General features: G+C 37.6%; 1 protein-coding gene across 10 annotated transcripts in view; it reads right to left on the reverse strand.

Annotated features, from left to right (window-relative positions):
• Positions 1 to 19822, reverse strand: part of Ralyl (RALY RNA binding protein like) — an 816282-nt gene that overhangs the window by 130604 nt on the left and 665856 nt on the right. For 9 of the 10 annotated variants that reach the window (XM_041630372.1, XM_041630373.1, XM_041630374.1 and 6 more), the window contains one exon: positions 11311 to 11343. The exons of the other annotated variant lie outside the window; for it this stretch is intronic. In XM_041630372.1, coding sequence (XP_041486306.1) covers positions 11311 to 11343 — 33 coding nt within the window. The remainder of the gene's footprint in view (positions 1 to 11310; positions 11344 to 19822) is intronic. 10 annotated transcript variants of the gene reach the window in all.

Below are 19822 nucleotides of genomic sequence, written 5' to 3' on the forward strand. Positions count from 1 at the left end.
AGGGATCTCAATTGAGAAAATGTTCCCACCAAATTGATCTGTCGGCAAGCCTGTGGTGCCTTTTTCTTGATTGATGATTGATGTTGGTGGATCCATCCTCCTGGGGACAGGGCCACACCTGGTTGGGTGGTCATGGATGGCATCAGCAAACAAGCTGAGGGGCAAGCCAGTAAGGACATTCCTTTACTGTCTCTGCATCAGTTCCCACCTCCAGAGTTTTGTCTTGCCTTCACTGACTTCCTGTATGATGGACTACAAGCTAAAAGATAAAATAAACCCTTTGCTCCCCAAGTTGCTTTTGGTCATGGTGTTTTATCCCAGCAATAACACCTTAACTAAGGTGATTATCCAATAAGTAAACGATAATGGCACAAACGGCAAGCCATTTGGAAAAAAAGTAAATGTGATTTATATATCATACCATCAAAAAGAAAAAAAAAGAGGAAAAAGGGTCAAATGAATTAAATGCCCTGATGTAGGAATTAAATCTGGTTATTAGAAAAAGTATAACTGAAAAGTTGGTTAATGAATATAAAGTTATATGTAAAGAAATACAAGGCAAGTTCTAGAGATTTTTTTTTTTTTTTTTTTTTTTGGTTCTCCAGCTCTGATTTGTTTTTTTTTTTTTAATAATTTTTTTTTATTAAGAAAAGAAGAAAAAAAAACATAAACAAAAAACAAGTTTCCACCTCCTCCCAGCCTCCCATTTCCCTCCCCCTCCTCCCACCCTTCTCCCCCTCCTCCCACCCTTCTACCCCTCCCCCCACTCCTCTCCCCCTCCCTCTCCAGTCCACAGAGCAGTCCAGGTTCCCTGCCCTGTGGTAAGTCCTAGGTCCTCCCCCCTCCGTCCATATCTAGGAAGGTGAACATCCAAACTGGCTAGGCTTCCACAAAGCCAGCACATGAAGTAGGATCAAAACCCCGTGCCATTGTCCTTGGCGTCTCATCAGCCCTCATTGTTCGCCATGTTCAGAGAGTCCGGTTTTATCCCATGCTTTTTCGGTCACAGTCCAGCTGGCCTTGGTGAGCTCCCAGTAGATCAGCTCCACTGTCTCAGTGGGTGGGTGCACGCCTCGTGGTCCCGACTTCTTTGCTCATGTTCTCCCTCCTTCTGCTCCTCATTGGGACCTTGGGAGCTCAGTCCAGTGCTCCAGTGTGGGTCTCTGTCTCTGTCTCCATCCATCACCAGATGAAGGTTCTATGATGATATGCAAGATATTCGTCAGTATTGCTCTAGGATAGGGTCATTTCAGGTTCCCAATCCTCAGCTACCCAAGGAACTAACTGGGAACCTCATGTTGGGCACTTGGGAGCCCCTCTAGGGTCAAATCTCTTGCTCACCTTAAAGTGGTTCCCTTAACTAAGAATTGTGGTTCCGTGCTCCCCTATCCACCTTTCCATTATCCCAATTCTCCTGATTCCCCAAGTCCCCCCTCCTTCCCTTCTACCTTTTCTCTCCCCATCTCCCCTTACCCCCATCCCACCCCACCCCCAAGATCCTAATTTTCTCCCCGGCAATTGGGTCTACTTCCCTTAGCCAAGAGGATAACTATATGTTTTTCCTTGGGTTCACCTTCTTACTTAGCTTCTTTAGGTTCACCTATTGTAGACTCCGTGGCCCTAATTTATGGCTAGAAACCAATTATGAGCGAGTACATCCCATGTTCATCTTTTTGGGTCTGGGACACCTCACTCAGGATAGTGTTTTCTATTTCCATCCATTTGCCTGCAAAATTCGAGAAGTCATTGTTTTTTACCGCAGCATAGTACTCTAGCGTGTATATATTCCATACTTTCTTCATCCATTCTTCCATTGAAGGGCATCTAGGTTGTTTCCAGGTTCTGGCTATTACAAATAATACTGCTATGAACATAGTTGAACAAATGCTTTTGTCATATGATAGAGCATCTCTTGGGTATATTCCCAGGAGTGGTATTGCTGGGTCCAGGGGTAAGTTGATCCCGAATTTCCTGAGAAACCGAAACACTGACTTCCACAGTGGTTGCACAAGATGGCATTCCCACCAGCAATGGATGAGGGTACCCGTTCCTCCACAGCCTCTCCAGCAAAGGTTATCCTTGGTGTTTTTGACTTTAGCCATTCTGACAGGTGTAAGATGATATCTCAAAGTTGTTTTGATTTGCATTTCCCTGATTGCTAAGGAAGTTGAGCACGACTTTAAGTGTCTTTTGGCCATTTGAACTTCCTCTGCTGAGAATTCTCTGTTCAATTCAGTGCCCCATTTTTTAATTGGGTTAATTAGCATTTTAAAGTCTAGTTTCTTGAGTTCTCTATATATTTTGGAGATCAGACCTTTGTCTGTTGTGGGGTTGGTGAAGATCTTCTCCCAATCAGTAGGTTGCCTTTGTGTCTTATTGACTATGTCCTTTGCTTTACAGAAGCTTCTCAGTTTAAGTAGGTCCCATTTATTCAATGTTGCCCTTAATGTCTGTGCTTCTGGGGTTATACATAGGAAGCGATCTCCTGTACCCAGCTCCTGTAGGGTACTTCCCACTTTCTCTTCTATCAGGTTCAGTGTGTTCGGGCTGATATTGAGGTCTTTAATCCATTTGGACTTGAGTTTTGTGCACGGTGATAGATAAGGGTCTATTTTCATTCTTCTACAAGATGACTTCCAGTTGTGCCAGCACCATTTGTTGAAGATGCTTTCTTTCTTCCATTTTATACTTTTAGCTCCTTTATCAAAAATCAGGTGTTCATAGGTTTGTGGGATAAAATCCGGGTCTTCTATACGATTCCATTGGTCGACTTCTCTGTTTTTATGCCAGTACCACACTGTTTTCATTACTGTAACTCTGTAATAGAGTTTGAAGTCAGGGATGGTAATGCCTCCAGAAGATCCTTTATTGTATAGGATTGTTTTGGCTATCCTGGGTTTTTTGTTTTTCCATATAAAGTTGATTATTGTTCTCTCCAGATCTGTGAAGAATTTTGATGGGATCTTGATGGGGATTGCATTGAATCTATAAATAGCCTTTGGTAGAATTGCCATTTTTACTATGTTGATCCTCCCAATCCAAGAGCAAGGGAGGTCCATCCATTTTTTGGTATCCTCTTCAATTTCTTTCTTCAATGCCTTAAAGTTCTTGTCAAATAGATCTTTCACTTCCTTGGTTAGATGTACCCCAAGATATTTTATGCTGTTTTTGGCTATTGTGAATGGTGAAGCTTCTCTGATTTCCCTCTCTGCTTCCATATCCTTTGTGTATAAGAGGGCGACCGATTTTTTGGAGTTGATCTTGTATCCTGCCACATTACTAAAGCTGTTTATCAGCTGTAGGAGTTCTTTGGTGGAGTTTTTGGGGTCGCTTATGTACACTATCATATCATCTGCAAATAACGAAAGTTTAACTTCTTCCTTTCCAATTCGAATCCCCTTGATCCCATTATGTTGTCTTATTGCTATTGCTAGAACTTCAAGCACTATATTGAAGAGGTATGGGGAGAGTGGACAGCCTTGTCGTGTTCCTGAGTTAAGTGGGATGGCTTTGAGTTTCTCTCCGTTTAATTTGATGTTAGCTGTCGGCTTGCTGTATATAGCTTTTATTATATTTAGGTATGACCCTTGTATCCCTAATCTCTCCAAGACTTTTAACATAAATGGATGTTGAATTTTGTCAAATGCTTTTTCAGCATCTAATGAGATGATCATATGGTTTTTTTCTTTCAGTTTATTTATATGCTGGATTACATTGATAGATTTTCGTATGTTGAACCAGCCCTGCATCTCAGGAATGAAGCCTACTTGATCATAATGGATAATTTTTCGGATGTGTTCTTGGATTCGATTTGCCAGTATTTTGTTGAGGATTTTTGCGTCGATATTCATGAGTGAGATTGGCCTGTAGTTCTCTTTCTGGTTGAGTCTTTGAGTGGTTTTGGTATCAGAGTAATTGTGGCTTCATAAAAGGAGTTTGGTAATGACCCTTCTGTTTCTATCTTGTGGAATACATTAAGGAGTATAGGTATTAGATCTTCTTGGAAGATCTGGTAGAATTCCGCATTGAAACCATCTGGTCCTGGGCTTTTTTTGGTAGGGAGGTTTTTGATAACCTCTTCTAATTCTTCGCGACTAACAGGTCTATTTAGATTGTTCACCAGGTCCTGATTTAACTTTGGTATATGATATTTATCTAAAAAAGTATCCATTTCCTTTACATTTTCCAATTTTGTGGCATATAGGCTTTTGTAGTAAGATCTAATGATTCTCTGAATTTCCTCTGTGTCTGTGGTTATGTCCCCCTTTTCATTTCTGATCTTATTAATTTGCAAATTCTCTCTCTGCCGTTTGATTAGCTTGGATAGTGGTTTGTCAATCTTGTTGATTTTCTCCAGGAACCAGCTTTTTGTTTCATTGATTTTTTGTATTGTTTTCTGTGTTTCTATTTTGTTGATTTCAGCCCTCATTTTGATTATTTCCAGTCTTCTACTCCTCCTAGGTGAGTCTGCTTCTTTTTTTTCTAGAGCTTTCAGGTGGGCTGTTAAGTCTCCAATGTGAGCTTTCTCTGTTTTCTTTAAGTGGGCACTTAGTGCTATGAACTTTCCTCTTAGGACTGCTTTCATAGTGTCCCATAAGTTTGAGTATGTTGTTTCTTTATTTTCATTGCATTCCAGGAAGACTTTAATTTCTTTCTTTATTTCTTCCTTAATCCAGCTATGGTTCAATAGTTGACTGTTCAGTTTCCATGACTTTGTATGCTTTCTGGGGGTAGCATTATTGTTGAATTCTAACTTTAATCCATGGTGATCTGATAAGACACAGGTGGTTACTAATATTTTTTTGTAACTGTGGATGTTTGCTTTGTTACCGACTATGTGGTCGATTTTCGAGAAGGTTCCATGAGCTGCAGAGAAGAAGGTATATTCTTTCCTATTTGGATGGAATGTTCTATAGATGTCTGTTAAGTCCATTTGGTTCATTACCTCCACTAATTCTCTTATTTCTCTGTTAGGTTCCTGTCTGATTGACCTGTCCATTGGTGAGAGAGGAGTGTTGAAGTCTCCTACTATTAGTGTGTGCGGTTTGATGTCTGCCTTGAATTTTAGCAATGTTTCTTTTATGTACGTGGGTGCTTTTATATTAGGGGCATAGATGTTCAGGATTGAGACTTCATCCTGATGAACTGTTCCTGTTATGAGTATAAAATGCCCCTCTCCATCTCTTCTGATTGATTTAAGTTTAAAGTCAACTTTGTTAGAGATTAGTATGGCCACACCTGCCTGTTTCTTAGGACCATTTGCTTGATAGGCCTTTTCCCAGCCCTTTACTCTGAGTAGGTGCCTGTCTTTGCGGTTGAGGTGTGTTTCTTGTAAACAGCAGAATGTTGGATCCTGTTTTCTTATCCAATCTCTTAGCCTGTGCCTTTTTATAGGTGAGTTGAGTCCATTGACATTAAGTGATATTAATGACCAGTGATTGTTAACTCCGGTCATTTTTTTTTAGTCGTAGAGTTTGTGTGTTTCCCTTCTTTGTTTTGTGTTGGTGAAGGGTCTCTAGATGTCTGAGGTATTGTGGTCATTGTTGGACTCCTTGGTTAGTGATTTTCCTTCAATTACTTTCTGTAAGGCTGGATTTGTGGCTGCGTATTGTTTAAATTTGTTTTTATCCTGGAAAATTTTATTTTCTCCATTTATAGTGAATGAAAGCTTGGCTGGGTATAGTAATCTGGGCTTGCACCCATGGTCTCTCAGTTTCTGCAGTACATCTATCCAGGACCTTCTGGCTTTCATGGTTTCCATGGAGAAGTCAGGTGTAAGTCTGATAGGTTTACCTTTATAAGTAATTTGGCCTTTTTCCTTTGCAGCTCTTAATATTCTTTCCTTATTCTGTATGCTTTGTGTTTTGATAATTATATGGCGAGGGGATGTTTTTTTTTGATCCAGCCTATTCGGTGTTCTGTATGCTTCTTGCACCTTCATAGGAAAATCTTTCCTTAGGTTGGGAAAGTTTTCTTCTATAATTTTATTAAATAGATTTTCTGGACCATTGAGCTGCCCTTCTTCTCCTTCTTCTACTCCTATTATTCTTAGGTTTGGTCTTTTTATTGTGTCCCATATTTCCTGAATGTTTTGTGATGAGAGTTTGTTGGACTTGCTGTTTTCTTTGATCAGTGTGTTTATTTTCTGTATGGTATCTTCAGAATCCGAGAGTCTTTCTTCTATCTCTTGTATTCTGCTGGTTATGCTTGTTTCTGTAGTCTCTATTCGTTTACCTAGATTTTCCATGTCGAGACGGCCCTCTGTTTGTGTTTTCTTCTTTGCCTCCATTTCAGTTTTCAGGTCTTGAACTGTTTCCATTATCTGTTTGATTGTTTTTCCTTGGTTTTCTAGGGTATCATTCACTGATTTATTCAATTCTTCAAACTTTCTGTTATATTTCTCATCCATTTCTATAACGGCGTTTTTTACATGCTGTTTAAGGGTGTCAATCACTTTCATGAAGTCAATCTTTTCTCCTTCCTCTTGATTAAGGGGTTCTTGTCCTCCCGTTGTGAGGTCGCTTGTTTCTGGTAGCTTCATGTTGCTTTTCAGCTTGTTGGGCGAATTCTTGCCTTGACGTCGGCCCATCTCTTCTTCCAAATGCTCCCTATGGATCTTCTTTTACCGGATTAGGTCTCCTTGCCTACCAAACGCTGTCTCTCCCCAATGTTGGCTCTCCCAATGCTGGGTCTCCTGGCACCGAAAGATCAGGCCTCCGTGCTGGTTGGGCAGCTCGCAGACAAAGCGCCTACCCAGCTTGGTGCAGGCAGGCCACAGAAACAAAGGAACTGCTGTCCGCCCGGGAGCCCCGGATACTCGGACCCTGAGCCCAGATAGGCTGGGCTGGGCGATGCCACGCGCCTAAAGAGGACAGTGGGGGCGCAGTGGGGAGGGCTCTGGACGGAAGCTGGGTGGGCCAGGAAGAAAGAGGCCGCAGAGAGCCCAAGCAGGACAGGGGGCCAAAAAACCCCCGAGCTCCCCGTCCCAGGCTGGCGCCGTGGGCCAGAAACTCACCCCAATGCTGTGTCTCCTGGTGCCGAAAGATCAGGCCTCCGTGCTGGTTGGGCAGCTCGCAGACAAAGCGCCTACCCCGCTTGGTGCAGGCAGGCCACAGAAACCAAGGAACCGCTGCCCCCCGGGAGCCCCGGCTACTCGGACTCAGCGCCCAGATAAGCTGGGCGATGCCACGCGCCAAAAGAGGACAGTGGGGGCGAAGTGGGGAGGGCTCTGGACGGAAGCTGGGTGGGCCAGGAAGAAAGAGGCAGCACCCGGGGAGTAGAGGCCCTGCAGAGAGCCCAAGCAGGACAGGGGGCCAAGAAACCCCCGAGCTCCCCGTCCCAGGCTGGCGCCGTGGGCCAGAAACTCACCCCAATGCTGGGTCTCCTGGCGCCGAAAGATCAGGCCTCCGTGCTGGTTGGGCAGCTCGCAGACAAAGCGCCTACCCCGCTTGGTGCAGGCAGGCCACAGAAACAAAGGAACCGCTGCCCCCCGGGAGCCCCGGCTACTCCTGGTATTCATTTCTTGTTCATTCTTTGTCAAATATTGTCTTAATAATATGAGACATAATGATCATAACCATATTGATTATAGATTGCCATAAGCTGAAAAACAGATTCATGAAGAGCTAATCAGTTTTCCAAGTTAGTTATCTAGGAAATGCCAATATGGCACTCAGATCAAGGAAATCTATTCACAGAATTGTGACCTGTAAAACACAGATCCAATAGTGTCATGATGTATAATACCTGTAGACTAAGGTTGTCTATGAAACTTGGAATAGTATAACAATTCTTGAACTCAATAAGAATTTCAAGGTTTAACAGAGTTCTTATAACAACTGAAGTATACTGAATATCTAAATTCAGTATCAAGATTGCAAATAGTTAGGGACCATTTTGCAAGGAGCATCTCCAAGTGTCAACAGTCACAGTGCTTGGCACCTGAGGAAAATGTATGGATTTTCCAGAGAGATCATTCTATGCCTACAGTGTGAACCTCAAACTTTATGTACCAAGATGGATGCTTCCTCTTACATTTGTGTTACATTAGAAGAGCATGGAAAGGTTTTTTAAAGGCAAGACTATGTTTAAATAAGTTTTTTTTTCTTAGACCTGTAGAAAACCATTTTGTTCTTATTATTTCAAAAGCAAAGATGACTTTTGTTTTCTCCATTTCTTTTCTACAATCACTATTTATTTAATGTCTTATAAAGCAAAGCATCGGAAAACCAAGTTTAACTAATTTTTCTGAAATTTAATATTTCAAAAATGTTTTAAAAACCAGTTACTTGCCGGGCAGTGGTGGCGCACGCCTTTAATCCCAGCACTTGGGAGGCAGAGGCGGGTGGATCTCTGTGAGTTCGAGACCAGCCTGGTCTACAAGAGCTAGTTCTAGGACAGGCTCCAAAACCACATAAAAACCCTGCCTCGAAAAACCAAAAAAAAAAAAAAAAAACAGTTACTTATCTTGCATAGAAAGTGAGATAAGTAATAATGTTAATATGTTTTTATCTAAAGTCACATCTATATATGAGTAATAATATGAATTTATATTATTTCCATATTATGTATATATATATATATATATCTTTTATTTATTTATTTATTTTGGCTTCTACATGTGACTCAAAGAAGTTGCAATGATACCTGACTGAGTTTTTAAGCAAACTGGTCATATACCCTGAAGGACTGTCAGAAAAGTTGACATTTTTATTTTTATTTATTTATTTATTTATTTATTTTATTTTTTTGGTTTTTTTTTTTTTTTTTTCCGAGACAGGGTTTCTCTGTGGTTTTGGAGCCTGTCCTGGAACTAGCTCTTGTAGACCAGGCTGGTCTCGAACTCACAGAGATCCGCCTGCCTCTGCCTCCCAAGTGCTGGGATTAAAGGCGTGCGCCACCACCGCCCGGCTTAAAGTTGACATTTTTAAACAATTCTTATGAGTCAAGAATAGTTCTCAGTGTTTAATTCAAAATATCTTGTTTAATCTCCAGTTTTTATATGAAAGCTTGATGCATGGGGCTTTAAGAAATTGTCTAAATGAATGCGGCTAGCAGCAACTATTACAGACAACGAAAGCCAAGGATACTTTTATGAACACATATTGACAGATGCTTTTATATATTGATGGATAATGGACAAAAACATGCAATATTTAGAATGTTTTTAAGCTAACATAATTCACATGGGTTTTATTGAAAGCAAAGTAACATTTTGAAATGTAACATACTGAAAGCAAATGTAACATTGCTTCCCATGTTTCAATTAATATATGAACTGTACAGATGCATTTATTTATTTCATTGTGTGATTAAGTATTAATTCATAAATCAAACATGTGTTTTTCAGAGTTCCTGGTGTCTGTTGAGTTTATAAGTATTTTTTGTTCATAAGAGGTTATTAAACAGAGGAAAGAGAAAGATACATGTATACTTTAGGGAAATATTATTAAAAATAAATATCTCATAGGGAAATGGAGACATTCATCTGTAAATAACAATATGCCGTCAGAAGAAACATTTTGTTTTTAAGAGGTATGAAGAAACCATCAATACATTGTTAGTGTCATGCCAATATTCCCAACTTGAGTATTTCCTTATTTTTACATTGTGCTTATTTTGAGTAGTTTAGACTCCTTGCTGAAATGTTGAGCACTAAACTCTTGATAAACTTAAAACAAAGACTACTTAGAATCAGCCTTTGTTTAAGAACAGTATACAGTGAAAAAGATGGATCCATCTAAAGTAATGAGAACAGAAAAGGCTGCAAAGAAACGTTATTAAGTGGGGCATGAAGCAAAGCTATTTCATCACTCTTGACTAGAGGGCAGATAAGTATGAATTCAAATGAGATTTCTTTGGGGTTAGAGATTTTAACAATAGGGATGATGATCAAAGCAGGACAAAAGTATTCTGTCATGATTTTTCATCATCAGACCAATTCAAACTTCCATTTTTCATGAAATTCCCCATTAAAACCATATGTTTCATATTCACCTTCCCTAACAACTATTGTGATTTTTCAAGTGGTGAAAGACACACTGAAAAGCACTGATGACTGAAAGAGAATTGGTAACCACATTGTTCAGTAGATAATAGGAATACTCTACAATTGTGACCAAAGTGATAAAAATTGTTGATCTGAGTATTTTGAAGGATATCCTCATTACATGAGAATGATCAGTTAGCATACAAGCTGCAGAGTAAGACTTTTCTTCTAATAAAATATGACATAACACTAGTTTTCAGTCTTTTAATACATTCACCACAATGCTGATCATGTGAAGTTCTTTCATAGGATATTTGTATATAACAGTAAATGGTTATTTAGCACATCAGACAAAATAAACATGATTTATTCTTAGTACTAACAATCTGGGAATGGTATATGCTTTTGCTTGCCAACATTATATTATTATTGGGACATACAGCATCACTAAGACAATATCTCACCAGAGGGTAAGTATTACCTTATATTTATCTGCCTTAGGACTTCTCGTCTCTGTAAGTCACAGAGGCTAGGGATGTGAGTGAGAAAATGAAATCCCAGTATGCAGAGGTTGTGAAAAATATAGAGAGAACCTCAGAATGGGGAAGGAGAAACATTGAGTAGAACAGATTTAAAAGAAATAGTACATAATGGGTACAAAGAATAAGAATGTCAAATCTCTAGTTTAGAGGAATTTTCAAAATCAGTCTGAGTTGCTCTTTCATGGATGATCAAAATACTCATCATAACTAACTGTAGGGGTTTGGATGAAAATGGCCCCTATACGGAGTGGCAGTATTAGGAGTTGCATTTTTGGAATAGGTATGGCATTGTTGGAGGAATTTTGTCACTGTGGGGATGAGCTTTCAGGTCTCCTTTGCTCAGTCTGCATTCAGTGTGATGCACAGTTGCTCCTGCTGCCCGTGGAACAAGATGTTCCTTCTCAAGCACCATGTATGCCCACATGCCATCCTCCATGATGATAATAAACTAAACCTCTGAAACTGTAAGCTAGTCCCAATTAATGTTTCCTTTATAAGTGTTGTATTGGTCATGGTGTCCCTTCGTAATAAAAGAAGTCCTAACTAAGACACTTGGACAACTTCATAGGAGACAGAAGGCTCATTATTCATCAGTTAGCTGAATGTATGATGTCACAAAATGTCAGGATTGTTCCATATGGAAAAAAGTTATTTTTTTTTTGGTAAAGTGACAAATTATGACTGTTAATATGATACTACGGGAATAGAAATGTCATTTATGCAGTCCCTTTTAATTTAAACTAAAATAACAATTATTAAAATATTTAGATGTGTACTTACCCAACAGACAGGAATGGCTCCTTTGATTCAAGCCTATAAAATATGAAAACTTCATTTTAATATAATAGCTATATATTCAAACTTTGATTTTATATGGATTTGGTAAAATATTGTACTGCTTGGACAGAAATGTGTGTACGGCAGAAAAATTATATGCATATATACACACATATATGAGTAATATTTATTATATAGTATATGTTATAATATGTGCTATATATGTGTTATATATATGCATATGTGTGTATGTATATGCCTATTATAGCAAAGCTACATGTTATTGTCCTAGTTGGATTTGACGCAGTTAAGTAAAGTCAAAGCCTCAGAATGGGAATACAACTTTTATAGACAGTATTACAGTGAAAGTTAGAGTCTAATTCTTAGGTGTACTCCATATCCAGTTATGTTAATAGTGACCATTTGATTCTAGATGTTTTACTATATCTACAATTAATTGTAAGAGTAGAGATATCTATAGTGCATTTTCTTGGATATTTGCTCGGTGATTGATTCTCAGGGGATATATTCTGCAGTGACAAGGGAGGAGAAGTGTCACACTCAATCATTTGCTAGGAGTAAGACCCTCGAGAAAGAATAGTGCTATGTCATAGATTAGGGTCCTTTCTCCCAGTATCTGCCTGTTTCCTGTTTCTGCAAAAAGTCCAAATGTGGTATCTAATATGGAAAGGCTGTTTGGATGTGACATCTCCAGAAATCTACTTTAAAGGCCTTTGCAGCTCACTTTTCTAACTATAAAAAGGTACAGAACTGATTCCAGCTAATTTTCTGATTCCACATGATATCTCCACATTCTTTATAACAAGTCAGTTTTTAGGCAATTCTGAAACAATATTCAAGGAGATTTAAGACAGGTGTGTATTTTTCTTATATATTTCTTATGCAATTAAGGGCCAAATTAGGCCAATATTGATAAGTTTTAACTAAATACAGACATTTCATGTTTAAATGCTTGAAAGCTAGTGAACAACCACTGGTGTCATTACTCAGGAGCCTTCCATTTCTTTTTCTTTTCTTTTTTTTTTTTTGAGACAAGGTCCATCATTGGCAGAGAACTTAATGAGAAGACTAGACTGACAGGCCAACAAACTTCAGGATCATTTTTGTGCACTGGAACACACTGAAGAGTTGGAGCAAAGACTATGTGTTCACAGTTTTGCAGCATTTTCTTCAGTATTTTATAGAAAAATATTTCAATGTATACTTTTTATTTACTCATGCTATGTAATAATCTCTCTAGAATGAAATGGAAACAACTTTTTTAAAGAAATATGCATGCTACTTTGAATATACAGCAAGATTTCTCCCTGACTTAGAAATTCATAATAATTTGATTTTTTTGTATATTAGCATTTCAGCTTCTGTCCTAGTGACAATTTCTTCTGAGCTACCACTTTCATATCACCAAATCTCTTCAAATTTTTCACGACCACTGAATGATAACTTCTCAAGCATGCACCCACCGTGCCTCAGGTGTCAGCCTCCCCAACCCTCTTCCTACTAAACAATATACCCAAGGTTAGAGTTTACTTGTTGCTCAGACAAGCACACTTCATGTTTTTTTTGGTGCCTTTGATATTCGAGTTTTCTAGTAAAATTCATTTACAATATCTTACCTGATCAATAATGAGTAAAACTTATCTCAACCTAACTTATTTTAGCACTCATATTTCTGAGTTTGTAATACCAACAGTTATCACTAGCACACAGTCATGGAGATTTCAGCTGAGTGGTGCTGTAGGAAAATCCTACAGCCAGTAGCCTACAAGTTACCTGCACACTGGGACATAGCCTCATTATACTATTTATGCCCTGTAAAGTATGCCTCTGATCTCTTTTCCAGGTGTGGGATTTGGTTTCTGCTTTCTGTTCCAGCAGAGAATTCTGATTTGTGAGTCAATCTCTAAGTAAATAATCATCTATTATTCTAAATTCTGAGCTAGTGTGGGATTTCTTTTAAGCATCCTTCTTCATCTGGCACCCAATGTGGGACACATACATTTAAACTCGTGTGTGTGTGTGTGTGTGTGTGTGTGTGTGTGTGTGTATGAATATACAGAGTTGGTTGGTTTTGGAGTTGGCAATGTCTCTGTCCTTCTCTCCATCTGGGCATGTTGTTAAAAGAAAAATTCAGAGTTTCTGTCTTAAGTCAAGAGCCATCTGGTATGGGACAGAATGAAAAAAGAATTTAGAAAAAAAATTACTTCTCTTTATATCTTTTTTGTCTCTATCACACCTTTCATTGAATATATATGCCTGTATATCTATATATAAATAATATTTAAGTTTTCCACAATGAACAATGAATTTTCCTGCAGTAATCTTTGAAGTTTCCAGGAACAAGATGGAGCCCCACAACAACAACTCCTCCTGGTAGATATGACATCATGATGCTGATAGTGCTACTATAAGACCTGTTTTTGGGTACCAGCTCCTCGAGATGGTTCCAACTTTGTGCACGTTTTTTTTTTTACAACATCCTGGCCAGAAATCCAAATAAGAACCTCAGAAAAACTTTACCAAATAATCAGAGACTATTTGCAATTATACAAGACAGTAATCTTGGAACTTAGCCATCATTTTACTTTCACAGGATCCCATAGGGGAAAAAAAAAACATCACCCCCATGACAGCTGGAAGTAATTCTAGAAGATGATGTTCCCTCTCCCAACAAAGTTTTACCTCAGGGTTAGGGGTATCATTTAGGGAATGATTATAATTGGTATAGGGTTGGGGGCTGGAGGAGGAAATTTTGTAGGCTCAGGAATCTCTTTTAAAAAATAAAGGAAATATTGGATGTGATAATAGATTAGTGTAAACTTACTCACATTAATAATAATAGTGAGTAATAGAGTGAATATTTGTGAGCCATTATTTATAGACAATTTACATTGGTATAGATTCTTGTATATTGATAATAACTTAATTATATTGAATATGTTCCTATTTTCATCCACCATATTTGTATATCTAGGCAAAGTTATTTTGTCATATCATATGCATGCATGCTTCTACCTCTGCTTAAACCATTTTTGTATATTAAAATAATTTTAGGATATATTTATCATATTTCAATGTCTATTTCTACCTCTGATCAAGATAGTTATATACTGTTTATATTTTTGAGGTCATTGTCCTCATTTGTTGCACAGTTGTTACTGTATAATATTCTAATATGAAGTCTTAGTCTTTAAGTTATATAGGTATTAAGAATTATAGATCAATAGTCATCTATGTTTGCTAAACTTATAGTTAGATTAAGCAGGTTCTTTAGATACATAGAGATTGTATTCTGCACATATAGGTAATCTTCAACCACTTCAAAGAGCTCTAGAATATGGCATTTAAATAACTTTGGGTTCTGTTGAAGTGAGACATGATTGCTCCTGTCAGTACTGATCTATTCCCCAGAGATTGTTGAGCACCAAAGACACTCCACTTGGAGGTTATTTTCTTCTTGGCAAAATTGGCTTTTGGACAAGGAACTGCCCATGCCTCAACCACTGACATGGAATCCAGAAATGTATAAGCAGGACTGTCAAATCTTGCCAAGACAGGGTAAGATGTTTTAAAAAATTTCCTGCCTCTGAAAATGGCCTGTCAGTTACTGTAGGCCCTACCCAAAGTTGGTTGCTTCAGTGATGCAAATGAGACTTTGGGTGATTGCCTAGGTTGCCAGTTGTCTCTGTCATTTGTTGCACATTTTTGAAGTTGCTTGACTGCACTTCCCGCTTACTCAAGTAATATTATTTCCCTTGTCAGATCTTCAATGGGGTTGAAGACTAAATAGTTGTAGTTACTTTTCTCTCATGACTTGGCCAAGTTATAATATATATAAGACTTAAACTCATGTGATAGGATAATTATTGAATATATTTGCTCTTATTGTGTATAATTTTGCAATAGGCTTAGAACTCTCTTATTTAAAAAAGGGGGAGGTGCTGTAGGAAAGTCCTATAGCCAGTAGCCTTTAAGTTACCTGCCCACTGGGACTTGGCCTCTTATACTGTTTTTGCCCATGTAAAGCATGTATCCACTCTCTTCTGGCTGTGGAATTCAGTTTCTGTTTCTGTTCCAGCAGAGGATTCTGACTTGTGAGTCTACCCCTAAATAAATAACCATCTATTATTCTCAATTCTGAGATGGGATTTCTTTTAAGCATCCTTCTACAGAGAAAAGAGACTGGTTGCAGTTTAAAGCTCATCTTTCTGTGTTAATATGGTTTATGAACCAAACAGGAAAGATGATATTGGCTATTAGTTATGCTAAGTCTTAGAGGTTATCTTTCATATGCATAGAGGGTACAATGAAGATTTCTAAGCATCTTCATAGTAAAGCAGAACAAGAAATTGTAAGAAGAAATGTACCTAAGCAGTGTAACACACCTCCTAAATGACAGCACTGCCAAAGAATGTCACAACAGTCCATGATGAATGGTTCTCTGTTTGATGCCACATATTCAGTTTAGGCTCATAATTTTGATTCAATGTCTCCAGTCTTGCATTGTCAGAAATACTGTCCATGCTCATGGTGCCCAATTATATGGCATATACCTTTAAGAATTTAAGGTGCAACTGTGAAAATAGAAAATTGTTTGCTTAGAGCAGCTTACACAGTTTCTAGCACTGACTGGATGCTGTAGGAGGAGACTGCTTGTTAGGTTCCTGGTTGTCCAGACCCAAATAATCACACAGAAACTTTATTAATTACAACACTGTTTGGCCAACAGTTCAGTCATATTTCTAGCTAGCTCTTAAATTAACCTTTTTCTATTATTTTGTATTTTACCATGAGGTTCATGGTTTGTTACCTCTTACTTCTTGGGAAACTACATGATGTCTGCCTCCTTTGGCAGCTACATGGCCTCTCCTTGACTCCACCTACTGTCTTTTTATATCTCTTCCAGTATGGCTTTACTCTGCTAAGCCATAGGCCCAAAAAGTTTTAGTCATTAACCAATAAAAGCAATACATATACAGAAGGACATTCCACATCAGGATGCTAAAGAGAGACCATTGACACTGAACACAAACTACCAAAGTGTATAATAAAATCATTTTAGTTCTGAAGATTGAAGAAACAATACAAATGAAAAAAACCTATGAGAAACATCACTTCAGAGAAAAATCGTTTCTCAGTTTAGTGCTTAGGAATAGGTGATTGATTACATTGTGATATGCCCAGAGAGAACCTGTCTATGAGATTTTATAAAGTAATTGTTTTGTGTAGAAAGAGTTTGATTTTATCCTTCCTAAGATTCAGTTTCCACAAGAAGAATGTGGTGAATTTAATAATATTTTATTCAGGCCCATGAGAATTTAGAAATAGAATAAAAGAAAAGCACCATCGCCTTTAGAAGAAAAGACTGGGCAAGTGTAAAGAACTAAAGTAGAGCATAGAATTAAGATCAATAAGGAGAATTAAAGAGATTAAAACTATATTAACCACAAACACATTCATATTTAATAGAAATAGTCATCTTTAAAATACTTCATAATTGCTTACTTATTTTAAGTTTCTAATATTCTGTGAAGTAATTCTTATTATTGATATGAAGATGCATAAAAGCCTATAAATATCTTTTCAAAATCACACAGCAAATACATTGTTGAGAGTTGAATTCAGGAGTTCTCTCCCTAAAGTTTCCACTTCCAGTCCTGTGATGTACTACCCTGAAATTCTACTTCATTCTACCTTAATAACTATAGCACCATTGCATCTTCTAGATCAATGTTCATGTTCTCTGTTGAGAAACCACAATTTCTCATGTCTCTTTGTTTAACTTCTGATTCTGAGATTTCTGTCCCTCTTATTGTTTGCTTCCACTGTGTGACCATGGGCACCTACCAAACATTTGCTAAGAGCCTATAACATGAGAGTTTCCAAATGAAATTCATGATCTCCCTTTGTTCTGATCTTCCTCGTATATATTAGAAATCCTAACACTCAGCCACTCAAGCCAACAAATTAGAAATACTGGAGTTTTTCTCAGAGTTCCTCTCTAGCTTTCACTTGCTGTCAGAAGCTCTTCATAATTTGGTTAATTCTGTTGTCAAAAGATTTTTTCTTTCTGTTCTTAAACCTCTTGTTTCAATATTCACTCTTCAAATGATTCTCAGGTTTCATGTGGGCTTTTATATAGTCATCCCCTCAGATTTTCATCCTTCAGTGTTCTCTAGAATAACACATATACCAGTAGAACTGTCTTCTTTTGTCCAGATCCACCTATACAACCTCATTACAATGATCAGAGCACTTTCTGAAAATCATAGTGAAGGGAGCAATGTGCTATCCTTAAATCTATTTATTAACAAGTACCAGTGTGATCGCAAAGTTTCTGCTAAGACTGTACCCTCCTCAAAAGTGTGACGTCACTGTATTCAAGTACCCATAGTTGGGCCATTATTCATTCCTTTTTCTGATTTAGGATGTTATCTTGTTTCCCAGACTGTCCTTGAAATCTTCATTCTCCTGGCTTCAGCTTCCTCAATGTAGGAATAACAAGCATGCACCATCTTATCTAATGTATTTAGCAAAGAATCATAGGAACGGTTTGCTAGTAAACTTTCACACCTTTGCCAGCTTCTGACCTTTTTATTTACTTATATAATAAAGGTCAAAGTCCTAAAATACATGAGTTCACTCAAAATCTATATCCAGTGTAACTTTTTGTTCTTAAATCTTTTACTATTTCTGTGTACATGGTTTGTGCATCAGTCACAATTACCCAATTTCTCATTGTCTGATGGTATTTTGATTTCTCACACTCTTAAGTTTTGCTTCTTATTGTGTTTTTATAGAAACAATTTGAAACACTTTTGAAAAATTATAGCTTTTCTATAAAACTAAAATATTTTATAAGCACTTAAAATTATAAAATGTGTACTACAATAGTGAAAAATCCTTTTTATAGTGAAAGAATCTTATAGTTTACATACCAAGTACTGTTCACTAGTATCTAATCCATTCCCTTTAGTAGTGACATATGAAGCAGAAAGCACATTTAATATGAACATGGTAAACACCTGTAGGACACAGGTTTGAGAAGCCATTTATTAATTTTAGTATGACTATGCGACTTTGGCAAACTAACGAACTTTTCTTTGTGGTTCAGTTGTCTCATCCACAAAATGAAAATAATAATGAACCCAGCTTTCAGGACTAAATAAATTAAAATCAGATCAATAAGTACATGTTGTAAACCTAGACAACTGTAGGAGTCATTCCAAAGTCTATATAATACTTCCAGCTACTCTTTGCTCCTCTATGAAGATGAAAATAATACAACTTCCATATTAGCTTATCTTCAGTCAAACTGACCTCAGAAGTTAGATAGTCCAGGTCACACTGAGTTATATTTTAGATGATTGCTTATTAGTTATGGGCTAATTTAATGTGCTAAAAATAATTTTAAGGATGAAAAGTTGTTTGATTTTTAAACTCTAGCTTATGTATTATTGTCAATTTTTTGTGTTCTACCTGTAAACACAGAACATATTCTTTATGCCAAGGCACCGCTTTAAACAAGCTTTTCCTTGTAAATAATGAAACATGAACAAACAATGCTCTTACAAAAAAGATGAACACCTAAAAAGTGATGTTTTAAATCTCTTCTATCTGATGTCTTTCATGTATTAAACTATAACACCCTTTTATCAATCAGCTTAGACACTGCTTTACTGACAAAGATATTTTCAAAAAGAGAAGCTGCTCTTGTCTACAGAAAAAGTACTAGCAGGTTACTGTGGTTGAATTAGTTGAGAAGTGCTAGTAGTTAAAATCTGTGTTTAATCATTTGAGACAAACAAACAAAAACAAAATTGTTTCAAGATCCTGTGCTGTCTATTCAGGACTTTCATTCCAGGATTTAATCATTTTGGAAGAACTATAGATTCCTTAGGAAAACAAAACAAAATAAAACAAAAAATTCCTTAAAGTCTAGCATGGTGTAAAATATGCACTGACTTCCTCAGCTCTGCACAGACACTGGTGTTCATCTTGCCAGTTGGTATCTTTATTTGAATGAAAACCCAAAATACTACAGTACCAAAGCTTGGTACAGACACTCATGGTTGATTCTTGTACCAACCACATCATTTTTCTAGTCATGACAACCTGCAAGGACATAGTGATAAAATGGATTGTAGGGATCATTCCTTGTTTAGTCATGTCCTGTCAACAACACTGAGAAGTTGTTGGTAAAGGAAGGCTCTGGGTCAGACTGAAAGCAGATCCCTTGGGAAGCTGTGAATAAGAACTGCCATCTTCCAAAGAGCTGGCATGCTCTAAAGCTGGCAGGTCAAAGAAGCTCTAATTTTCTTGTCAGTTCTGATTAATTGATGATGGCTGCTTGGAACAATGTGCTGACAAGAACTCTAAAACCTTCTTAGGTCTGAGAATGTAAGAGGGCTATGTCTGTTGAAGCACTAAGGAAGAAAAAGAATCATGTCTAAATATGTATTTATGCAGGTTGTATTGATAGCAAACACAAAAT

The sequence above is a fragment of the Microtus oregoni genome, unplaced genomic scaffold (genome assembly GCF_018167655.1).
Source record: "Microtus oregoni isolate MIOR12 unplaced genomic scaffold, Mior012 000034F_ref0000314, whole genome shotgun sequence".
Taxonomy (NCBI): domain Eukaryota; kingdom Metazoa; phylum Chordata; class Mammalia; order Rodentia; family Cricetidae; genus Microtus; species Microtus oregoni.